General features: G+C 47.0%; 1 protein-coding gene across 1 annotated transcript in view; it reads left to right on the top strand.

Moving 5' to 3' along the window:
• TRIP11 (thyroid hormone receptor interactor 11) overlaps positions 1-18523 on the top strand; it is a 1018241-nt gene that overhangs the window by 250925 nt on the left and 748793 nt on the right. The window contains exon 6 of the mRNA XM_069637842.1: positions 3752-3917. Coding sequence (XP_069493943.1) covers positions 3752-3917 — 166 coding nt within the window. The remainder of the gene's footprint in view (positions 1-3751; positions 3918-18523) is intronic.

Genomic DNA, 18523 nt, shown 5'->3' with positions numbered 1-18523 from the left:
CATTCCTTCACTCACACCCTCTTAACTTTGGCATCAGTGACTCTGCCCTTAAGTGAAATGCCTCCTGACAATCGGACTGGTGCTTCATCTTATGGAACACTCTTGCCTCCACTCCTACTGCCTCCCAATTGTGATTCCACAGGGTTCTGTCCTTGGCCCACTTCATTTAACACACTTTGTTTACTGACAATGTACAAATTATCTTCTCTCCCCATACTTTTCCCTGGACTATGCTTCCCTATATCTCCCTGCCATCCGCCACACACCGAAAGCTCTGCTCTTCCAAGACCAAAGTATTCGTCCCTCCAGCTAGCAAATCATCACCACTTCTCCCCATTATACTTTCTTTGTGAACCCCTCATCCTGCCCAGATCTAGCAAACATGGGTACCACTTTGACTGAAAACTAAGTGCCAATTTTTCATTACCTCTGCTGCCATGGCAGCCAGAATAAAACATAGTGAATATTTGAGAAATCAATGTCCCTCTCACATAGCAATACTAAAAACTTGATTTCCACTCTTGTCCATAGCAGTCTTTACTGCTGTTACATCCTCCTCATTGGCCATAAACGTGTACTCCTTTGTCCCTACACAAATAACTTCATTTTCCAACTTGCACTCTTAACAACCTCCCACACTCCTGTTCTGTCATTGCCTACTGCCTTAATGAGGGATGGCCCTCTATGCAACAGACCTCTCCTCAAATTCCTGCTTTTCATTTTCAACTCCATTTATGTGCTACTTTTCCCACCTGGTTGTTTCCCTCTCCACCCCAATTCAAGCCCTGCTATCTTGAGCACTGCTCAGGCTTCCATTTCCCCAACCTTCTGTGATGCCCCTTCATCTTTCCTGCTCCCAAGTCTCACCTCCGTCATTACTTGTTCTTCAAGTCCCAGGATGTCAAGAACTTGTTTGTTTGCAGACCTTTAAGACTACTCTTAAAACACATTTTTATTATAGCAAGGGGTACCATAAAGTAGCAGAATCTTTCAACTCTAATCTTCCTTTTCCCTCTCATACAGTTGTAGGTCATGGTAAACCATATTTGAATTGTAATAACTCAGAATAAGGTATAATGTGAAGTTAGTCTGTGCTGGCCCCCAGTCAATATTCCCAAATACTTATTCCTTGACTAATGCCTGGTCCACATCGTGGTAATTTACCACCATGATCTGTTGTAAAGCATCTTGCAAAGGAATTGTTTCCACTTGCTGTTGTTTGTATGTACACAGTTTATGATAAAAAACACTTGCCTTTCTTTTCATCAAATACAAATCGAAAGTTATTTATTGATTGGCTACGCTACTAATATCCCCCAGTTCAAAGACTATCCCATTTAATTGTATTGTATTGTAGTAGTCATTTATATAGCACCTTTTTTCCATTTGTATGGCTCAAAGTGCTTCGTGGTAGGACCGCCCCCAGTGACCAAAGTCCAGGTATGGGAAAGTAATCTGCGTGTGTGCATTTGGCCAAGATTAGGACTTAGGTGGGCCGGCTAGGCTCTAGTAAAAAACCCAAGAGGTCAGGCTTGTGGGCGGTGCTGAGGGAGGTCACGACAGAGCGCTAGTGCAGGAGACTTGATATGTACACAGGCAGACCGAAGTTTGTTGTAGATTGTCGCTATATTCTAGTGGCCGAGGTGTTGAGGCAAGTGTGGAGTTTAGTGCGTAAAAACGTTGTGACTAGCTAGACCCAATTTATTATAGTCATAGCTGCATTCTAAAGTGCATGAATGAATAGCCGTGCCTGCAGCAGATGTCCACCGAAGTGGTGCATTTATACATACCTCAAGCTCAGATGGGGCTCATCTTTGAAGTTGCTGTGCCCAAGATGGGGCCTATCTTTGAAGTTGCTGTGTCCGTTCTTCTGTGGAGAAGTGCAGCCTGCTACCATCTTAGATTATTCTGGGCCTTATGGGCAGGCTATCCACAGGTCAAAACCAAGTGCAATCAACTGGTTGTCCTAGAACATCTTCTAGTAGGTGCAGACAAGCTTCCAGAAAGTAGGGTAATGGGATTCTCTAAACGCAAGAGACTGGTTATCTTTATAGACTTACTGTGTCTTCCAGGTTCTCCATTTGTAAACTCAACGGTATACTAAGTGTTGATATCAAGGAATACTGGATTATGACTGTTGTGCGTTACAAAGCTTAACCTAAGTAGTTATGAGTGTAATGGAGAGCTACCAAGATAGCGTGGAGGCGGGCTCAATTTTATGAGGTGTAAATGCTTGAACGTGTGCGAAACGTGTTTGATTGTGTGCAAAACGTGGAGTCGGGTTGAGTTAGAAGGGCAGGCCAGATATATGAAAGGTTTCCAGTGATTGATGTGTGTAAAGTGATGTGTGTAGGGTGGGTCGGCTAGCATCTGCCGTTGGGTTTTTGTATAAGTGGTTTCAGTGATTGATGCGTGTAAAGCGACCCGCTACGACGCCACCCGGCATCCACTAGGTGGTGTTTTGGATAGACAATGAGGCTGGTGCTTGTAAAAGGTCTATGGTGATGGCAATGTGTTGGGGAAGAGGATTTCAGATTAAATAAAGGAATAGCCAAGTTTGAAGGCCTTTCTGAAGGCGAGGTGGTTAACATTGCAGCGGATGTGGAGAGGGAGGGAGTTCCAGATAGTATGGGCTTGGATGGAAAAGGAGGATCCTCCCAATCTGGTGGGGTTGTAATGTGGGATAATGAGGAGAAGGGCAGAGCAGGATCTGAGGTTTCTGGTGGGCTGATAGCGTAAGGGTTTATCCTGCAGGAATTCGGGTCTAGAGTTGTGGAGGGCACAGTTAGTGATGCACATGGCTTTAAAGGTAGTCCGTCGACCGAAAGGGAGCCATTGTAGCACTCTGAGTGTGGGGCTGATATGTTCTCTTGGTGAGAGGCCAATGAGGAGATGGGTAGCAGCGTTTTGGACTTTGGAGTTTCCTGAGCTGTAATGCTGGATCGCAGAGGCAGTTTGCATAGTCCAAGTGGGAGAGGATGATGGCAAGGATAGCAGAGATTCATTGTGGGTAGGTGAAATACTGGAAGATTTTCCTGAGGATGTGCAGGTGGAAGAAGCATGTTCTGGACACAGAGTTGATCTGTTGGGAGAGGGATAGGTTGGAGTCCAGCGTGCATCCTAAGTTTTCTACGGAAGTGGATGTTGCAGGGGTTTGGGGGGGGTCCTAGGGAGTGAAAGTGATGTTCTTTCAATGTTGGCTCATAAGCCATTTGAACACATTGTCTCCTGAGGGGCTAAGCTAAACCTATGACATAGAATGCCATGTGGTGGTCTTTAAGCATCTCTCTCATTAAGCAATGGGTTCTTTATTTTGTTCTATAAGTGCCTGCTACCATGGTTGACCGAGAGAAAAATATCTTGAGAGAAGTACCACTGTGTAATAGGGATGGTAAGGCTGGGTCCAGCTAAGAATCTACATTTCATCGCTTTGTCAAGTTAGTCCAGTTCCTTCCACTGTGGGATGGACATTTCTGGTTTAAAGAAACTAGTTGGAGTGCTGATGGGTGGGGAGTGTGAAGGCATATACTAGTGTGAAAATTGCACTTGTGTGTGACCCTGAAACCTTATCCTTTAGTAGTTTTCATTCACAATGGTTTTGGTAATGCACCAGGCAGATGAGTCCTTTGAGGTACAAAATGAGCGTACCCTTTTTGTGCTTGAAATGATAGTGCTGACAATTTGAGTAAATCTCTGTAAAAATTAAAATCTATAATGTCTTGTGTGTTTGAATTATATTTTGATGTTCTAGGAGCTAAAACAGAAATTAAGTCATGAAATAGATGAGCATCAACATGAGTTTTCAGTGTTGCAGGATGCTCATCGACAGAAGCTGTCTGAAATCACACGCAGGCACCGGGATGAGTTGCGTGAATATGAGGATCGAATCGAGGAGCTGGAAGAACAGCTACAGCAAGGTAATGGTAAACCACTCTAATTATTTTCTCCTGGCTGCAAATCCTAGATTTGTCTTTCTCATATGTTCAATTCGTTTTTGCATGTATACTGATGGCGTTATTTACTTTTTGTTTGCTGAATATAGAGCCACATTAGGGCACATTATTGCAGATTGGGTTACAAATAGTGATCTCTGACTGTGGTAGGAGCAATGGGGGTGGCGTTTGTATAATAATTCACATTATGGGGTTGATAATATCATAATGAAGCAGTTTTGGCTGCAAATCGGGACTGCTTTTATTGATCAGGACGTGCAGTGCGCCACAATTCTATGGTCCGCTGGCAACTGTAATCCGTATTTCTTTTTAACAGTCGTTGACTTGTTAAATGGAACAGATTTTTGGAGCATCACAAAGAAAGGTTGGTTTGGTTATGCTCACTAAAATGTGATAAATCGGCCGAGACATCTCATAGACAGAGGTGCTTTCGGGGGTCTGTCTGTTGCTCTGATTATGTGATCTCGGAAGCAGAAACTCTGCATCTTGAATGGACCCCCGGAAAAAAGTGGAATGGCTGTAGTCATTGTGGTGCAGAGACCCAGCTGAAGTATCACAATGGAGCGGGCAAGCCCTAGGGACACTGTCCTGTTGCAGACAGAACTGGGGAAGACCAGAGGGAAGAGAGCTATTCCAGCAATTCAATCTGATGTCGGACACCAACCTAGGTGTTACCGAGGATGATGAAAAAGCAACCCCTTCTGGGTGAAAAGAACCCAAGATTACTAGAACCACTGCTGAGAGTGGAGCGACAAAAAGGACCATGAGCCGAATCTATGCGATTTTAACGAATTAGAAAACGGAGATTGAAATAATAACTAAACCTTTATGATAAAGTATCACATTTTTCAATTTTTTTTAATTTGTGGGGTCCCCAAACCACCCATTTCCCCATGCGTTTGACCTCACCCCAACCCCCTCCCCACCCGTTTTAACCCCTTACCCCACCTCACTATATATATATATTTTTTTTCCATTATTGTTCAGTTATTAATGTTATTCTGTTTTCTATTCAGTAAAATTACTGGATAACCCATGTGCCGCTGTAGCTAGACAGGCTAATACAAGATAGCAGGCTGTGACCTGAAGTGCTAGGTAGAAAACTAGAGAGAAAGCCTGTGGATAGCTCAAAGGCAACTTGTTCGACTTTGGAACAGGGTGATACTTCAACTCATTGGTTTTGACACTTCGGCCAGGCAGACTTAGCCCTTCACTCTGCTACAATCCCCATAGTTTGATAAATTGCATACCACAAGTGAGGAATAATTGACGCCGATTGTTACAGCAACTTACAAGCTAGAGGACAAGCTAGAGGAATCTAGCATGTAGCGCCATATAAATCACAAATCAGTAATAGAGTACTATAGAAGTTGCTTTTCTGTGACTTTAATTCGTATTTTCGGGGCAGCCACTTTAGTGCTGAGGATTGAGCCACGACACTCACAGGGTTTTTATTGTTGAAACATTACAGTTTTAAGAGCCACTGGTTGTGCAAGATCTCGCTCCAAAGATATAGGTGGTGCATGGGCAAAAGTCCTACAATCCACACCTGCTTAGAGCTCTGAAATGTTTGCCTTTACCTTGTTAACCTGAATGAGTCCTAAATCTAAAGCCCACTCTGGGATGTGGCTTCTTTTGCTGCAACCGCAGAAGACCTTGGTCTGTGTTTCAACGCTTGGACTGGTGGGACAAACCAATCCTGTGCCCTGCACTTGGCACCTGTTGTCCTAGGATGTTAGTAGTGTCCTGGGACAATTCTGTGGGCTGCCTATCCAAAGACAAAACCTCTCTCCTGCACCAGGGGCTGTCCTGACCAAGTGCTTGAGACTTTTCAGGTCATCAAATTCTGTCCTAAAATCATCTTTCTTCCTGTTGCTGCTTCTCCTGGATGAAGAGAGGCCTTCCTTGAGCTGCATCTTTTTGGGCTCCACAAATCTCACCTGCTGACCTCCTGATTGGGGTTTCTTTACTGCTGCCCTGCTTCTGCTATGTTTTGGAGGTCTCTTCATGTCGTAAAACCAGCTATGACTGTTGACCTGAGGTTTTTGGCCTGTGCAGCTGTGAGTCTGTTAGTGCCGTCCCAGAATCAGAGACTAGACCTGCCACATAGCCAAACTTAAACCTGACTCCATCTTCAGCCTCTGTACCCTCGATCTCTGGACCTCCATCAATGGGACCAAAAACAAGTGTCCCTCAGCGATTCTGGGTACCCCGGTGGTGTGGTCACTCGAAAAATCTGATAAAGGGTCATACTGGATGCTTTAAACTACATCTTTTACCAACCTTTTTCTTTGCCAAAGCTTGTGCGGGAAAACATTTAGACTTCATATTACCCCACTCGTGTGCTTACCTGGAATGTTGACTCTCTTTAGGCACCAACCCTACCTACTGTGAAGGACTGCTAAAGTTAGGTGAATGCCTATATTTATAAGGCAGGATATATGGTTTGTTCTTTTCACTTTCTTTTAGTGTAATGTGTAATTTAACTTTGAGCTTACCAACTATGTACATATTTCTGTACATAAGTGTGTTGTCTGATATGTGCTTTTTTTTAATAGGTTTTGCCTTCTTAGTGGTTTAGGGCCTAATATATTGGTATGTTTTTGTACTTCTGTGTTGACTGTAATACTTGACTGCCTCCATGCAGTTTACTGTACTTGCACACCACCCCCATATCTCTTGAGGTCTGCCTTCCTGCTTATCTCACATTACCTTGATTGAGTTTGGCTAGACTGCGTGTCGGCAACCATGTTCACCAATGAGGTCAGCCTCTTAGAATCCGCCCGCAGGGCTGTCCCTGAAAATTCATCGCAGCAAGGATGAAACTCAATGTTAAAATCTACTGACATCTCTCAAGATTACGCAAAAGATTAAGATGCTTGAGTGTATGCAGCAATCTGTCCCGGGTGCGCAGCATGGAAACCTTGGTCCCAGAAGATTTTCTCAAGGAAAGCCTAGAAATTACTGTAAACTGTAGTGAACCAGAAGGAGGACTCAGACTAGTTCCCTTCCTAGCCAAACTAAAACTAATGGTGCACATCAAATCCAAAGAAAACAAGTCGTCTTCAGTCCAAATCCTAATCACTAACTGGCTCTACCACTTTAGAAAAAAAAAAACACATCTAACAAAAAGGGAAAAGGGAAGGCTTGTACAATAGCCTTGGTGTCGCTTTCAGCCTGGTCCAACTTGGAGTGGACATGCTCAGTCTCAAATTTCCCTTAATAAACGGTATAGATTCCACAATCTTCAGATAGTGTCTAGTGTCTTGGTAGAAATTATTATTATCCTTTGTACAGGTTTCACCATCACTTTTTTTTTTTAAGAAAACCTGTTTCTTCTCGTCCTTTTGTCCGTTTCTAGTTTAAATGCCCAAATCCCTTCAGGATTACTTGACAAAACACTTGCCTGTCTCCTACCTTCGTGACACTGAGCCTTCCCCACAGTCCAGTGATTCCCTGATAGGCGTCTTCGTTTCACAATTACAATACTTTACTTGAAGCTTATGCTTGCTCAGTTTTTTTTTTTTTTTAAACTTTTCTCTATTGGCAAGAAGTAGAGACAGGCACATTACACATTACATCAACAGCTCATAGTACATATTTCAAGGCTCGGATACCAGTGAAAAGGTTCAACAGAAATACCAAATATCAGCAGGAACAGGACACTTACAACAAAGACCCCTGCACTTCAACTTGCGCAGTCGTTTGCGCGGGTGATGGGAGAGAAAATAGAAGTTCCAAGTCCGCTCTGCTGTTCAGATAACCACAAAACTGTCCATATATTTATGGTGCGAGCTTTCACAGGCAGCGTGTTGATATAGTCCTCTTCACACATTTGCGTCCAGGTAAGGGCCCTTAACCACATCTCCAGTGAAGGGGGGGATCGCCGCTTCCAACACTGCAGAATGCACTTTTTAGCCACCATCGCCCCCACATTCAGGAATTTAGCAACACGCCTTGCCTCGGTCCCCTCCCACAGCCCAAACAACAGAGCCAGGGGGTCCGGGCCGATCTGGAACCCCACCATCTCAGAAAGGGCCCCAAGCACTGCCTCCCAGAACAGAACCAACGCCCCGCAAGACCAGAACATGTGGGCGTGGTCCGCATCAGTGGATCTGCACCTCTGGCAGAGATGAGGCTGGTCCCGTGCAAATTTCCCGACCACATGAGTGTAGTAAAGGCGATTAAGTAGCTTGTATTCTACACATCTAAATCTAGAGTTGAGGGAAACCCTGCGCGTGTGTACACACATTTTTGTCCACATACCATCAGTGATGCCTAACCCCAACTCCCGGCTCCAAGCACCCCGGATCGCGTGGGGAGGTTCTACAGCTCGTGCCCTCAATATTTTATACAGGGCGGATACTATGCCCCTGCCCCCTGCAGAATTAGCAATGTAACAGATCTTGGGGGACTCGGGGGGGTTCGTCCGGGTAACAAGGCCACATGTCTCGAACTGCCGCTCTGAGTCTAAAGTACTGCAGCAACTCAAGTGAGGACTTGGAGTGCCCCGGCCTCCATGTCTGCGGGGTTATGAATTTCCCATCAGGGAATAGATTGGCAAAAGAATGATATCCCAGGTCTAGTCAGTGACGCATAAGGAGCTTATCCTGTGTAGGGGCTAGGCCCGGGAATGACCACAAGGGTAGCCATTTGTAGTACGGGGGATTGTCGGACTGGGGTAGCAAACCCTGTCTCCACGCCCTGATGGTGGCAGCCACTGGGTCCGCTGGGGCGTACGAGTGGTACGAGTGGGAAAGGATCAGGGACATAACGTTTACCTCTCCTGTCGCAAGGATCTCAAGCTTAACATGCGGGGGAGGGTCCTGGTGTTGGTACCAGTGTGTAGCGTGCTGAGCTTGTGCAGCTATCCAGTACAGGGCAATATCCGGTGCATTGAAGTCCCCTTTCTCATAGGGCAGTGTCATGTGCTGCCACTTCCTGCGCACGGCGCCAGAATGCCATAGAAAGCGGGCAAACCCCGCATGCAGGTTAGCAAAGTATTGTTTCCCGGGCCAGAGTGGGACATTAGCAAATATGTAAAGGAGTGTTGGGACCAAGACCATTTTGATTAGCGAAAGTCTCCCTGATAGTGAGAGGGGGAGGTTACACCACCTCTTCATTCTGGCCTCAGCATATTGTGCAATAGCCTCGTAGTTATCGGTCAGCAAGGAGGATTTCGAGAGGGACACCTGGACCCCTAGGTACTTGATGCCCCCAGGAGCCCATTTGAGTGGGAATTCACACACAGGTTGGGGAGTTGTGGGTGTGAGGGGGAAGATTTCTGACTTGGAATAATTTATGGTGAAGCCCGAGAATGTACCAATTTTGATTATTTCACGAATAATCGGGTCAAGATGGGCCGAAGGGTCTCTGATGTACAAAAGTACATCATCCCCATAGAGTGATCTAATCTCAGGGGTATCCCGTTGTCGTATCCCCTTGCGTGTGTGATTATCCCGTACGCTATCCGCTATGGGCTCAATAGCCATCGCAAACAGCAGGGGAGAGAAAGGGCATCCCTGACGCGTCCCTCTGTGGAGGGTGAATGAAGCTGACAGACGAGAGTTAACCAGGACTTTGGCCACAGGGTTTGTATATAGCAGTTTGATGTAGGACAGCATGTTTGGGCCGATTCCCATCTTCTCCAGCACTGCCCAAAGGTATTGCCATGAAACCATGTTGAACGCCTTCTGGGCATCCAGTGTCACAGCAACCGCGTTGGCATTGGGGTCAATTCTAGAGATGACGTTAAACAGTCGCCGAATATTTAGAGCAGTGGAACGGGCGGGGACAAAACCACTCTGATCCGGGTGTATCAAATATTTCATGATGGAGAGGAACCTGTTTGCTATAATCTTGGCGAATATTTTGGTGTCGGTGTTCATGAGAGACAGAGGTCTGTAGGAGCCACATTCATCAAGAGGCTTACCCGGCTTGGGGAGCACAGTGATGACAGCCTCACACAGGGACTGAGGGAGGGTAGCGCGGCGTAGCGACTCATCCCATACTTCGTACAGGCGTGGGGCCAGCAGGGAAACATGCTCTTGATAGAATTCGGCGGTTAGGCCATCAGGACCGGGAGCTTTCCCCTTAGGGAGGGACGATATGACCGCAGTGATTTCATCCAGGGTGAAGGGTGTGTCTAATTGCTCTTTAGTGGCACTGGATATAAGGGACATAGGTATGCGATCAAGAAGCATGTCCAGATCTTGTTGGCTGTGCTCGCGCTGCTGAGCATAGAGGGTTGCATAGAAATCTGCAAAGGTCTCAAGAATGGGTTGGTCTGACCAATGCCGGACTCCATCCTTGTCGATAATACTGTCTATTTGGGCTCTACCTCCCTCGATCCGGGCCAGGCGGGCCAGGGTGCGACCCGGCCTCTCGCCCTCACCATACCGTCGAGCCGCAACGGGTCGGGCAAAGTATTTTATCTCGCTGAGGGCAAGGGACTCAAATGTGTCTAGTTCAGATTGTATTTGTGCTAACTTGGGTGGGAAGGGGCAGAAGCATACTCGCGCTCCAATTCCTTGAGTCTGGACTCGGAGCGACACAAGGAGTTCCTAATGTCTTTCAGGACCCCCGCCTCCCTGGAGATAAACATGCCCCTTATGTAGACCTTGAATGCCTCCCATCTAACCCCATATGTTGTGTCATGTCGTTTGTTATCATCAAAAAACGAGGTGATATCTGCAAGGATGTCGGCCCTAAAGACAATGTCGTGTAATGCCGCCGACTTAAATCGCCAGTTGGAGCGATAGGGGAGAGGAGGGTGCAGAGCTATGTCCAATGTGATCGGGGAATGGTCAGAGAGGGTGCGCGGCAGTATCTGCGAGTCAAGGGTTTTGCCAATGAGTCCAGCTGAAAGAAGGAAGAGGTCAATCCTGGAATGGCTGTCGTGCACCGAAGAGTAGAATGTAAACTCTTTAGTCAGCGGGTGGAGCGCTCTCTAGGCGTCAACCAGACCAGCAGGGACCATGTGGGCGTGGAGGCGGCGGGCGGCTCTGGACATCACCCTGGGAGCGGCTCCCGATCTGTCCAGCTCGGGGTCTAGTATTAGATTCATGTCCCCCCCCAAATAATCGGGATCCCTACATATCTTTGGAGCATGTCGTTGATGTGATCAAAGAAATCTGGTGTATTAATGCTTGGGGCATACGTGTTAATCACAAGGCATTCTGTGTTGGCAAGTAGACAATGGAGGATAACGTACCTTCTCTCTTGATCTATGTGACTGGTACGAAGAGAAAACTCCACAGACTTGTGAATTAAGGTGAGGACACCCCTGGACTGAGAGGAATAAACCGTGTAATATTTGTTGGGACCCCATGTCGGAGCAAGAGAGGACGAGAGGTGTGCAAGGGCATGGGTTTCTTGCAAGAGGAGTATTTTGACCCCGTGCCTCTGGGCGTAAGAAGTGATCCTGCGGGCCTTTGTGAAGTTGCTGAGCCCTCTGATGTTCCAGGACATTAACCTAATAGCCATTCTCTGGTTTTCAGGGGGGATTCCAGCAGCGTGTAATGTTATCTGTTGAACCTGTGTTGGCTATCAATGCAATGGCACGCTGATTTGCGCCCAGAGCCACCACTACCTTGCCATTTTTGTTATAACATCCCACAACTGTACCGTCCACCTCCCTCACTGCCCCCCACAACACAGCAGTGTCCAACAACCCACCCGAAGACCAAGTGCTTGTGTGCCAACCCCAACAGGGCAACGCTCACCAATACGCCCAACTGAACTGGGGCGCATCGAGTGATCACAACAAACCAAACGCGGCATTGCAGTTGCAGCGGGGGTCGCTGCTGCCGTGAACCTGTCTTAGATGAGTGAACGGTGTGGTACACCATAGATCATACAGCGGTATCACATATTAGTTTTCAAGGAGGCATTACAACAAGTTAAACCTAGTAATGGATATACAAGATAAAGGATTCCCAAAATAGCATTGCTCAGTTTTTTGACAGATTCCTGTAGCCTCACACACTTGGCAAGCCTTGTTGGAAAGCATTCATCCTTTTTTCACCTTCTTCCCCCTTAGGACGTGGTTAGGGAGAATTCTCAGAAATGTGCTAATTCCTCTCTACCTTAGAGACCCGCAGCACTTTTGCTGGACTCTAGGACTTTTTAATTTCTAACCTGGAGAGAGTGAGACCTTTTTCCCATTCTCTCATGCATTTTTCCTGTGATTTTGACTTTCTTTTGGTTTCTGGAGTATGGCAAACTCCATAGGCATCTTTTTGCGTTGTGTCACACAGCACCTTTAGTGCAGTGACGCAGGGAAGTCTTTTAGATTTCCCAAGGTTTCAATACCTAACTCTGGGATTAACTACTGTTTCCCAAAGCAGTAAAGTGAACTTGACTTTGCTGTACATTATAACTTTCTAGACCCAGCACACACTATCTTACAATAGGGTGCTGGAGGGATTACTAAGTAGCCCCTTTGTCTAACTTCTCATGTAACATTTTTTATGTTACCCTTTACACAATTAATGGCTGGTGGCAGCGGTTACTTTTTACTACTGTGTCGTGTTTTTACCGCGGGCTGCGTTCGCAGCTGCCGTCAAGCACCAATGAGTGCCATTTTTGTCAAAATAGCTCTGGTCTTCTTTTTTCGCCATTTCTTGTTGTTTTGGTCCTTCTTGAGATTTACTCTGCGCGCTAAACCAGGTTTGGTCCCTTTGTTCATTTTGTCTTTGGCGGGCTTCACGAGTGAAACCCGCCTCTGGCTCCAGGGTGTCTAGTGGGGGCAGGAAGTGAGGGGGGGTGCCCGAAACACCCTGTGCTTAGTCTCCTTAGAGACCTGAATGTACTCTGTGATGATTGGCTGGCTGACTGTCTGGCAAGGACAGCCACCCTGCTCGGTGATTGACAGCTAGGCAGGAATGAATGGGGGAAACCTGCATAAAAGGCGAGGCTTTTTGGCTGGAAGGCAGAGTTGACCACTGGACGAAGGAATCGGAAGAAGAACTGGAAGAAGACCCCTGCTGCTGCTCCTCAACTGTTGGTTTGCCCGGTGAAGCCCTGCTGTGGTGCTGAAGCTCCAAGTTTGCCTCGACAGAGAAGCTCTGCAAAGACGACTTCTCCCCTCGAGTTGGTGGGACCAATCAACTCCAAAGTAAACCACCTGGACATCCATCTCGGAGCTGGTTGAAATTTCCACTTTTTGCTGCTGTAAATCAGTATAGCCAAGGAGAGGAACGCCCGTTTGTGTGCGTTGCTTTTAAGCTGGCCAAGAACTCCAGGAAAGATCATCCGGACTCCCAGGAAGCAGGACTGACCGAGCCTGAGCCGCCTCAGCAGAGTCCGGGACCCCAGAAGCAAGGAAGGCCCTTTTTGACAGCCAGGAATGACGTTGTTGCTAGTTGCGGTAGCCGTGAGAAGCTGAAACACAAAAGTGCCACTTATTTGAAGTTTGCCGGTTGCGTTCGGTGACCGTCACGTTGTGGTGCAGGAGTCCCCAGAAGTCCTCCCTCTTGTCTCCATGACTGAGGGCCAGGAACAACAGGATTTGCAGAGCTGCACAGGAACAGAGGTCATCAGCTGCATCCTTTCTTCAAACCAAAGGTACTGTAAAGTCTGAGGGAACTTACCTCTTACTGTTGATTTGCTTGCTCTTCTACTTCACAAGTCTCCCGGCTTGTGGCCCTACATTTGATTCTTCTTTCTTCATCAAAGACTTTAAAAACATTGTGCAAAGACTTTTACTCACCTTCAAGAAGTGCCTTCAGTATACTGACTTTTGGCCTTTGACATTGGCTTAGCCTGTTTCACTGAAATACTATTCTCTCCTCTGTTTTGTGTTGCGCCTATCCTTCCAGGAAGGGGTTAACTTACTCTGCATTGGGGTTCCAAAGGTATTTGCCTGCTTTAAGAAATATTTGAGGTCTCTTGTTTATTCAGTTTAATCTTTCTTTGTACACACTCTCTGCCTACTGTAGATGTAACAGTTCTCTATTAATGACTACATGTTTCCTAGCTATTTGTCACCTGAGGGTGTAGGAATTATCTATGGGTCATCCCCAATGGGAAGTTACTGAATCTAAGAAACCTAAGAGTGTGGATTTTTGAAGTGTATTTGAGTGTTGCTTTATATTGTTCCTTTTGAAGAAGGCTTCTTTAAATGACTGGTAAATAAATTGATAATTGTTTTATCAAGAAACATTGAGTATCAGTGTTGGTTTGAATACTTGTCACTGTGAATCTCCCTGTAACTACATTACTGCTCACATTGACCCCTCTTGAGATAAGCCTGGCTGCTCAGCCACACTACGAACCTGTGTAGTTCAGACTTATACCAAAGGTTGCGTCCCTATTGCCAAGAGGCCAAGGATGTTGTAGTGAACCCTAAGGGTACTACCCCAAATATTTACCTAACTGACGTATATCTGTCCATCTTTAATAGCTTGGTTGTCTATTCCAACCTTGGCATGCAACATTTGTGTTTTTTCATTCAAGTTAGTGGGGGCCATATGCACATTAGCTTTTCGTACTTTCTTTTACTTGTGGTGATGGTTCCAGCCGTGATGTGCAATTTTCATACCTTTCTCAGCCTGTTAGGCCACGGTCTGGGCTTCTGCCCGCAGGCCCTTGTACAGTTGTTGACTTCAGCCCTCTTGATATTCAGGGTTCGTAAAGCTCACTGGCGTCCTTACTCTGGGAGCATTTGCATCAGTCTGGGTTCTCGTCTCTTCTGCAAAAAAACACTTATCTCGTAGAGAACAGGGATTCGGGCTCTGCTCTTCTTTCTGGTCTCGGCGTCAGTTGTCGGGTGTCCAGCCCATCTCTGTTTGCCAGTGGTCGCGCCACCAGGCAAGACTGTTCTTGTCCTGATCAGAGCCACTTTCTCTGTCAGGTAGCCCGCCTGGCCTCCAGCTAGCTGGTCTTTCTGCCTGCACACCTCTGCTGGCTCTGTGCCGCTCCACCCCTTCAGGATGGCGTTTCCACTGACACTTGCCTCTGTGTAGCAAAGATTCTCCTTCCCCTGTATTTGTTTTTGCTCCATTGGCAGCCCGCGCTGCTCTTTTGATACGTCATTACAGCAAATCGGAGTGAGTCCGTCTTCTTTGATCATGGTATTACTTCAGATGTGGTTCAGCATTAACTGAAGCCGGTAGTGTAGAAGAAGGGCCTTTGTTGTTTTGAAATATAACAGTAGATGCCAAAGTCTTTTCCATCCCAATATATGCAGAAAGGGTTCTTTGGACCAGTAACTCCTTCATGGAATGAGAGTCCTTGTCCTCAAGAGGGGAGTCGCTCACAGTGAGGTCCCACTTACCCAGAACCCCAGGGGAGGGTCTTGTGTAGCGAGTTCACCTCCTTAGCCTCAAAGGGGGTGGCTCCCCTATGGGGAGAAGGAACAAATTGTCCAGTGTCGGGGTGCTCTCCCGGGGGCCGGCAGAGCTGTCCGCGGACCTCCGGGGCTGGGGAGGCCCCAACTCCTCCCATGTCCCAAAAAGGAGTGTGAGGCACACGCAAGAGCAAAGTAATTACTGCTGTTTATTATAGTAACGGCAGGGATCGTTCTCCGCCCGTATGCATCCGGGGAGACTCTCTCGTTCTTAGTGGGGCTCGCAGGCCCTTTTTACCGTAGTATGGCGCGCTGCTCGCGTCACCTGGGAAAAACCGTCACAAAACCTATCGCCACTTTGGGTTAGTTCCCCGAGTGGTAGGGTTAGTATAGAGGCTTATATGGAGGAATGTTAGTGGATAAGGACAGGTCAGGTGGCACACTTGGGTTGTCCTTAACACTTGTTACAATAAATTGGTTACACGGGGACCCTTGGTGATTGGCTAACCGAAATGGCGTCAGTGAGGAGCCCCTCGTACTCTGATTGGTTCCCTCGTGAGCCCCCAAGCCTGGGACCATCGCTGTTCCCAGCCTGCGAGGTACCTGGTGTTGGCAACATTGTGCAACTATGTGTTAGTGGTGGAAAATGGACAGGTCTTTGCTAGTGGCTGGTGATCACGCCTTCCCATCGGTGTAGGTGTCCAACTTGTCGCTTCGTTGTTGCAGCCTGCATCCCAGACGTGGGACCCTGGCGACTTTCTGTTTCGTGAGCTTGGCATCTTGTTAGTTTGGCTTCGTCACGTGTGTAGAGACCGTAGCTGGAGCAGAATTATGAGCATTTAATTTGTTTTTCGGCCCAGAGGGGTACTTGGCTGCGGCAGGTGTAACCTTGGCACTGAGAGCTCGGCACGTGGGTTGCAACATTGTGGCCTTGGCGGTGGGCTCTTGCTGAGACTCGTTCTGCATGGTCAGCGCATTGCTTTTTCGTCTCGAGAAGGCTTTTCGTCTTAGAGGCTCCGGCCTGAGGGCTCTTGCTTGCGGCCTACTCTGGCCTAGTTTTTCTGGGAGGCGATGTATAATTACTAACATGGGTGCCGCAGGGCAACAGTGTCACAAGTAGTAGTAGAGATATATACATATGATGGCATTTCTATGGGGGTAGGGTATCATGAAGCGTCTGCAAGCGTATACACAAGCTCTTCATTCATCTTGCGTTTCTGCGGTGCTGTAGGAGGCCTATGTGAAAAATAACAACAATGCATTTTCGCGAGTGTGTCAGTCCGCTACGTCATGGCACTGAGTAGGTTCTTCGTGTGGGTTGGTGTGTGAGTGACCAGGGTGCATGGTTGCACGGGTGTTCTTGTCTGTTGGCTATGTCGTCATGGCATCTCTAATGATGTTGTTTTGTGGTTGTTTTAGTCGGTCTGGTCCATGTCGCAGGCGTCGGCTTGGTCAGGGCATGGTAGTGGGCATGCTCCTCGTGCATGTGGGCCACGAACACATGGTACCTTGTCGTCTGGTAAGGAGGTGAGCGGGTCAAACTCCTCTCGCGGGGGGTGCTTGGGCCGTGATCCTCTAGGCCAGGGTCTGGATGAGAATGGGGGGAAGGGTGTTTTCCCATTTTCCAACTTCAGTCCCCCCCCCCTCTGTTCGGCTTGTCGACCACAAAATTATCCACTTTCTTGTCTCCGCGTGGTCTCTATACCTTTGTTATCCCTCCTAAGTGTCCATACTGGTTCACATGATCTTCAAATGACCAGTACATATACACACATCCACCACCGGGTTTGCAGTAGACCCACTTCCCAACATAGCTCTTCGGGTTCCTTGGGTTTTCTACCTTCACAGACGGCGGGTGCGAATCATTTTCTAATATTTGCTTCCGCAATCTATCCCCTTCCTTTATTATATCTGTGTGTCTGTCGTCTTCTGCTGGCATTAAGGCGTGCATGCTGATCATTTCCATCATTTCATCAGTCGTCCGTGCTGTTCGGGCTCTCCACAACCTTAATCCTAAAAGGGCAGCCATTCCCAATATTATGCACCCAGCTATTATTTTAAGGCCATCTGACAACCATGATGGCATCCATGACCACAAGTAAGAAAACTAGCTGCCATCTTTCTTCTCTCCCTTAGCTGCTTCTTCCATCTTGGCGTGCCTCTTGGCAAGTTGTGATACTGCCTCGGTGAGAGTGCCGTTATCTGCGTCATTAGCAGGGATGAATGTGCAACATGATTTTCCAATGTTTGCACAAACTCCTCCTTCCATTGCAGTAAGGAGATCCAGCACATATCTATTCTGTAGTGCTACCATTCGTACTGCCCTCAATTCTTCTTTTATTTCATTAAATCCATTGACAGTGGAGTTTATTGTCATCATTAGCACCCATCTTGTTATTTGGAGCCATTTTACATTTGCATACGCCTGCATTCCTGGATGTATTATTGATTAGAAGAACATTGCCGCTCTGCTAAACAGTCTGTGGCCTGGTGGAATGTCACTGATCTTCCCCATAGGTAGTTTCCCGTCAGTGGCTTTCCTTGTCTTTTTACTCTTGACAATATATTTGTGCCGTTATTTTCTTTTCCTCCTTCAATCGTCACAGATCTTTTCCTCCTTTTATTCCCTTCATCCATTTTAGGGAAGTTCGCCAAGTTCACATCTTTCTGTTGTACCACTAAGGATGGTACATTTATGTGTACCATGGTGCATAGTCCGTTCCAAGATGGCGGTAAACTGTGGTATGCTTTATCTCCGCAGGCCCAATAGTGGCCCATTAAAACCGCTGTACCGGCACCCTCCTTAGTTCTGGTCACTATCCTTTTGCAGTTGCTGTTCCTTCCGACATGTATGTCTCTGTTGTGTTGATAACATAGTGTCGGTGCAGTTAGTGGAAGTATTGATACCGGGTCTTCGTCCTTCTCTAACCAGGTCACCAGTCCGGCTGTCTTAATCCATCCGTTGAAACACTTGTTGTTTTCTTTGTCTATTTTTGCTATATTTGGTTTTGTCAGTGTTACCATTTCGCTCCCCACCACCCAGTCTGTCCATCCTTCCTTCGTGTATACTTTCCCATATATTAGCAGCAGGGGTCTTTCCCAGCACCCCATTACTCTGGCAACTTCACTTGCGCGCCATTCACATGGTAGGTAATTCAGCGTTACTTCCTTCGTCTCTCCTTTGTCTGGCCCATCCGTCACGTACTGGAGTCCTTCTGTTAGCTGCCAGTAGTTATTGTACATGTGGAGTCTCTTGATGAAGTTATTTTCATACAGGTAT

Source organism: Ambystoma mexicanum, chromosome 14 (genome assembly GCF_040938575.1).
Source record: "Ambystoma mexicanum isolate Mex_15411 chromosome 14, UKY_AmexF1_1, whole genome shotgun sequence".
NCBI lineage: Eukaryota > Metazoa > Chordata > Amphibia > Caudata > Ambystomatidae > Ambystoma > Ambystoma mexicanum.
This window is presented reverse-complemented; position numbering and strand designations above follow the sequence as displayed.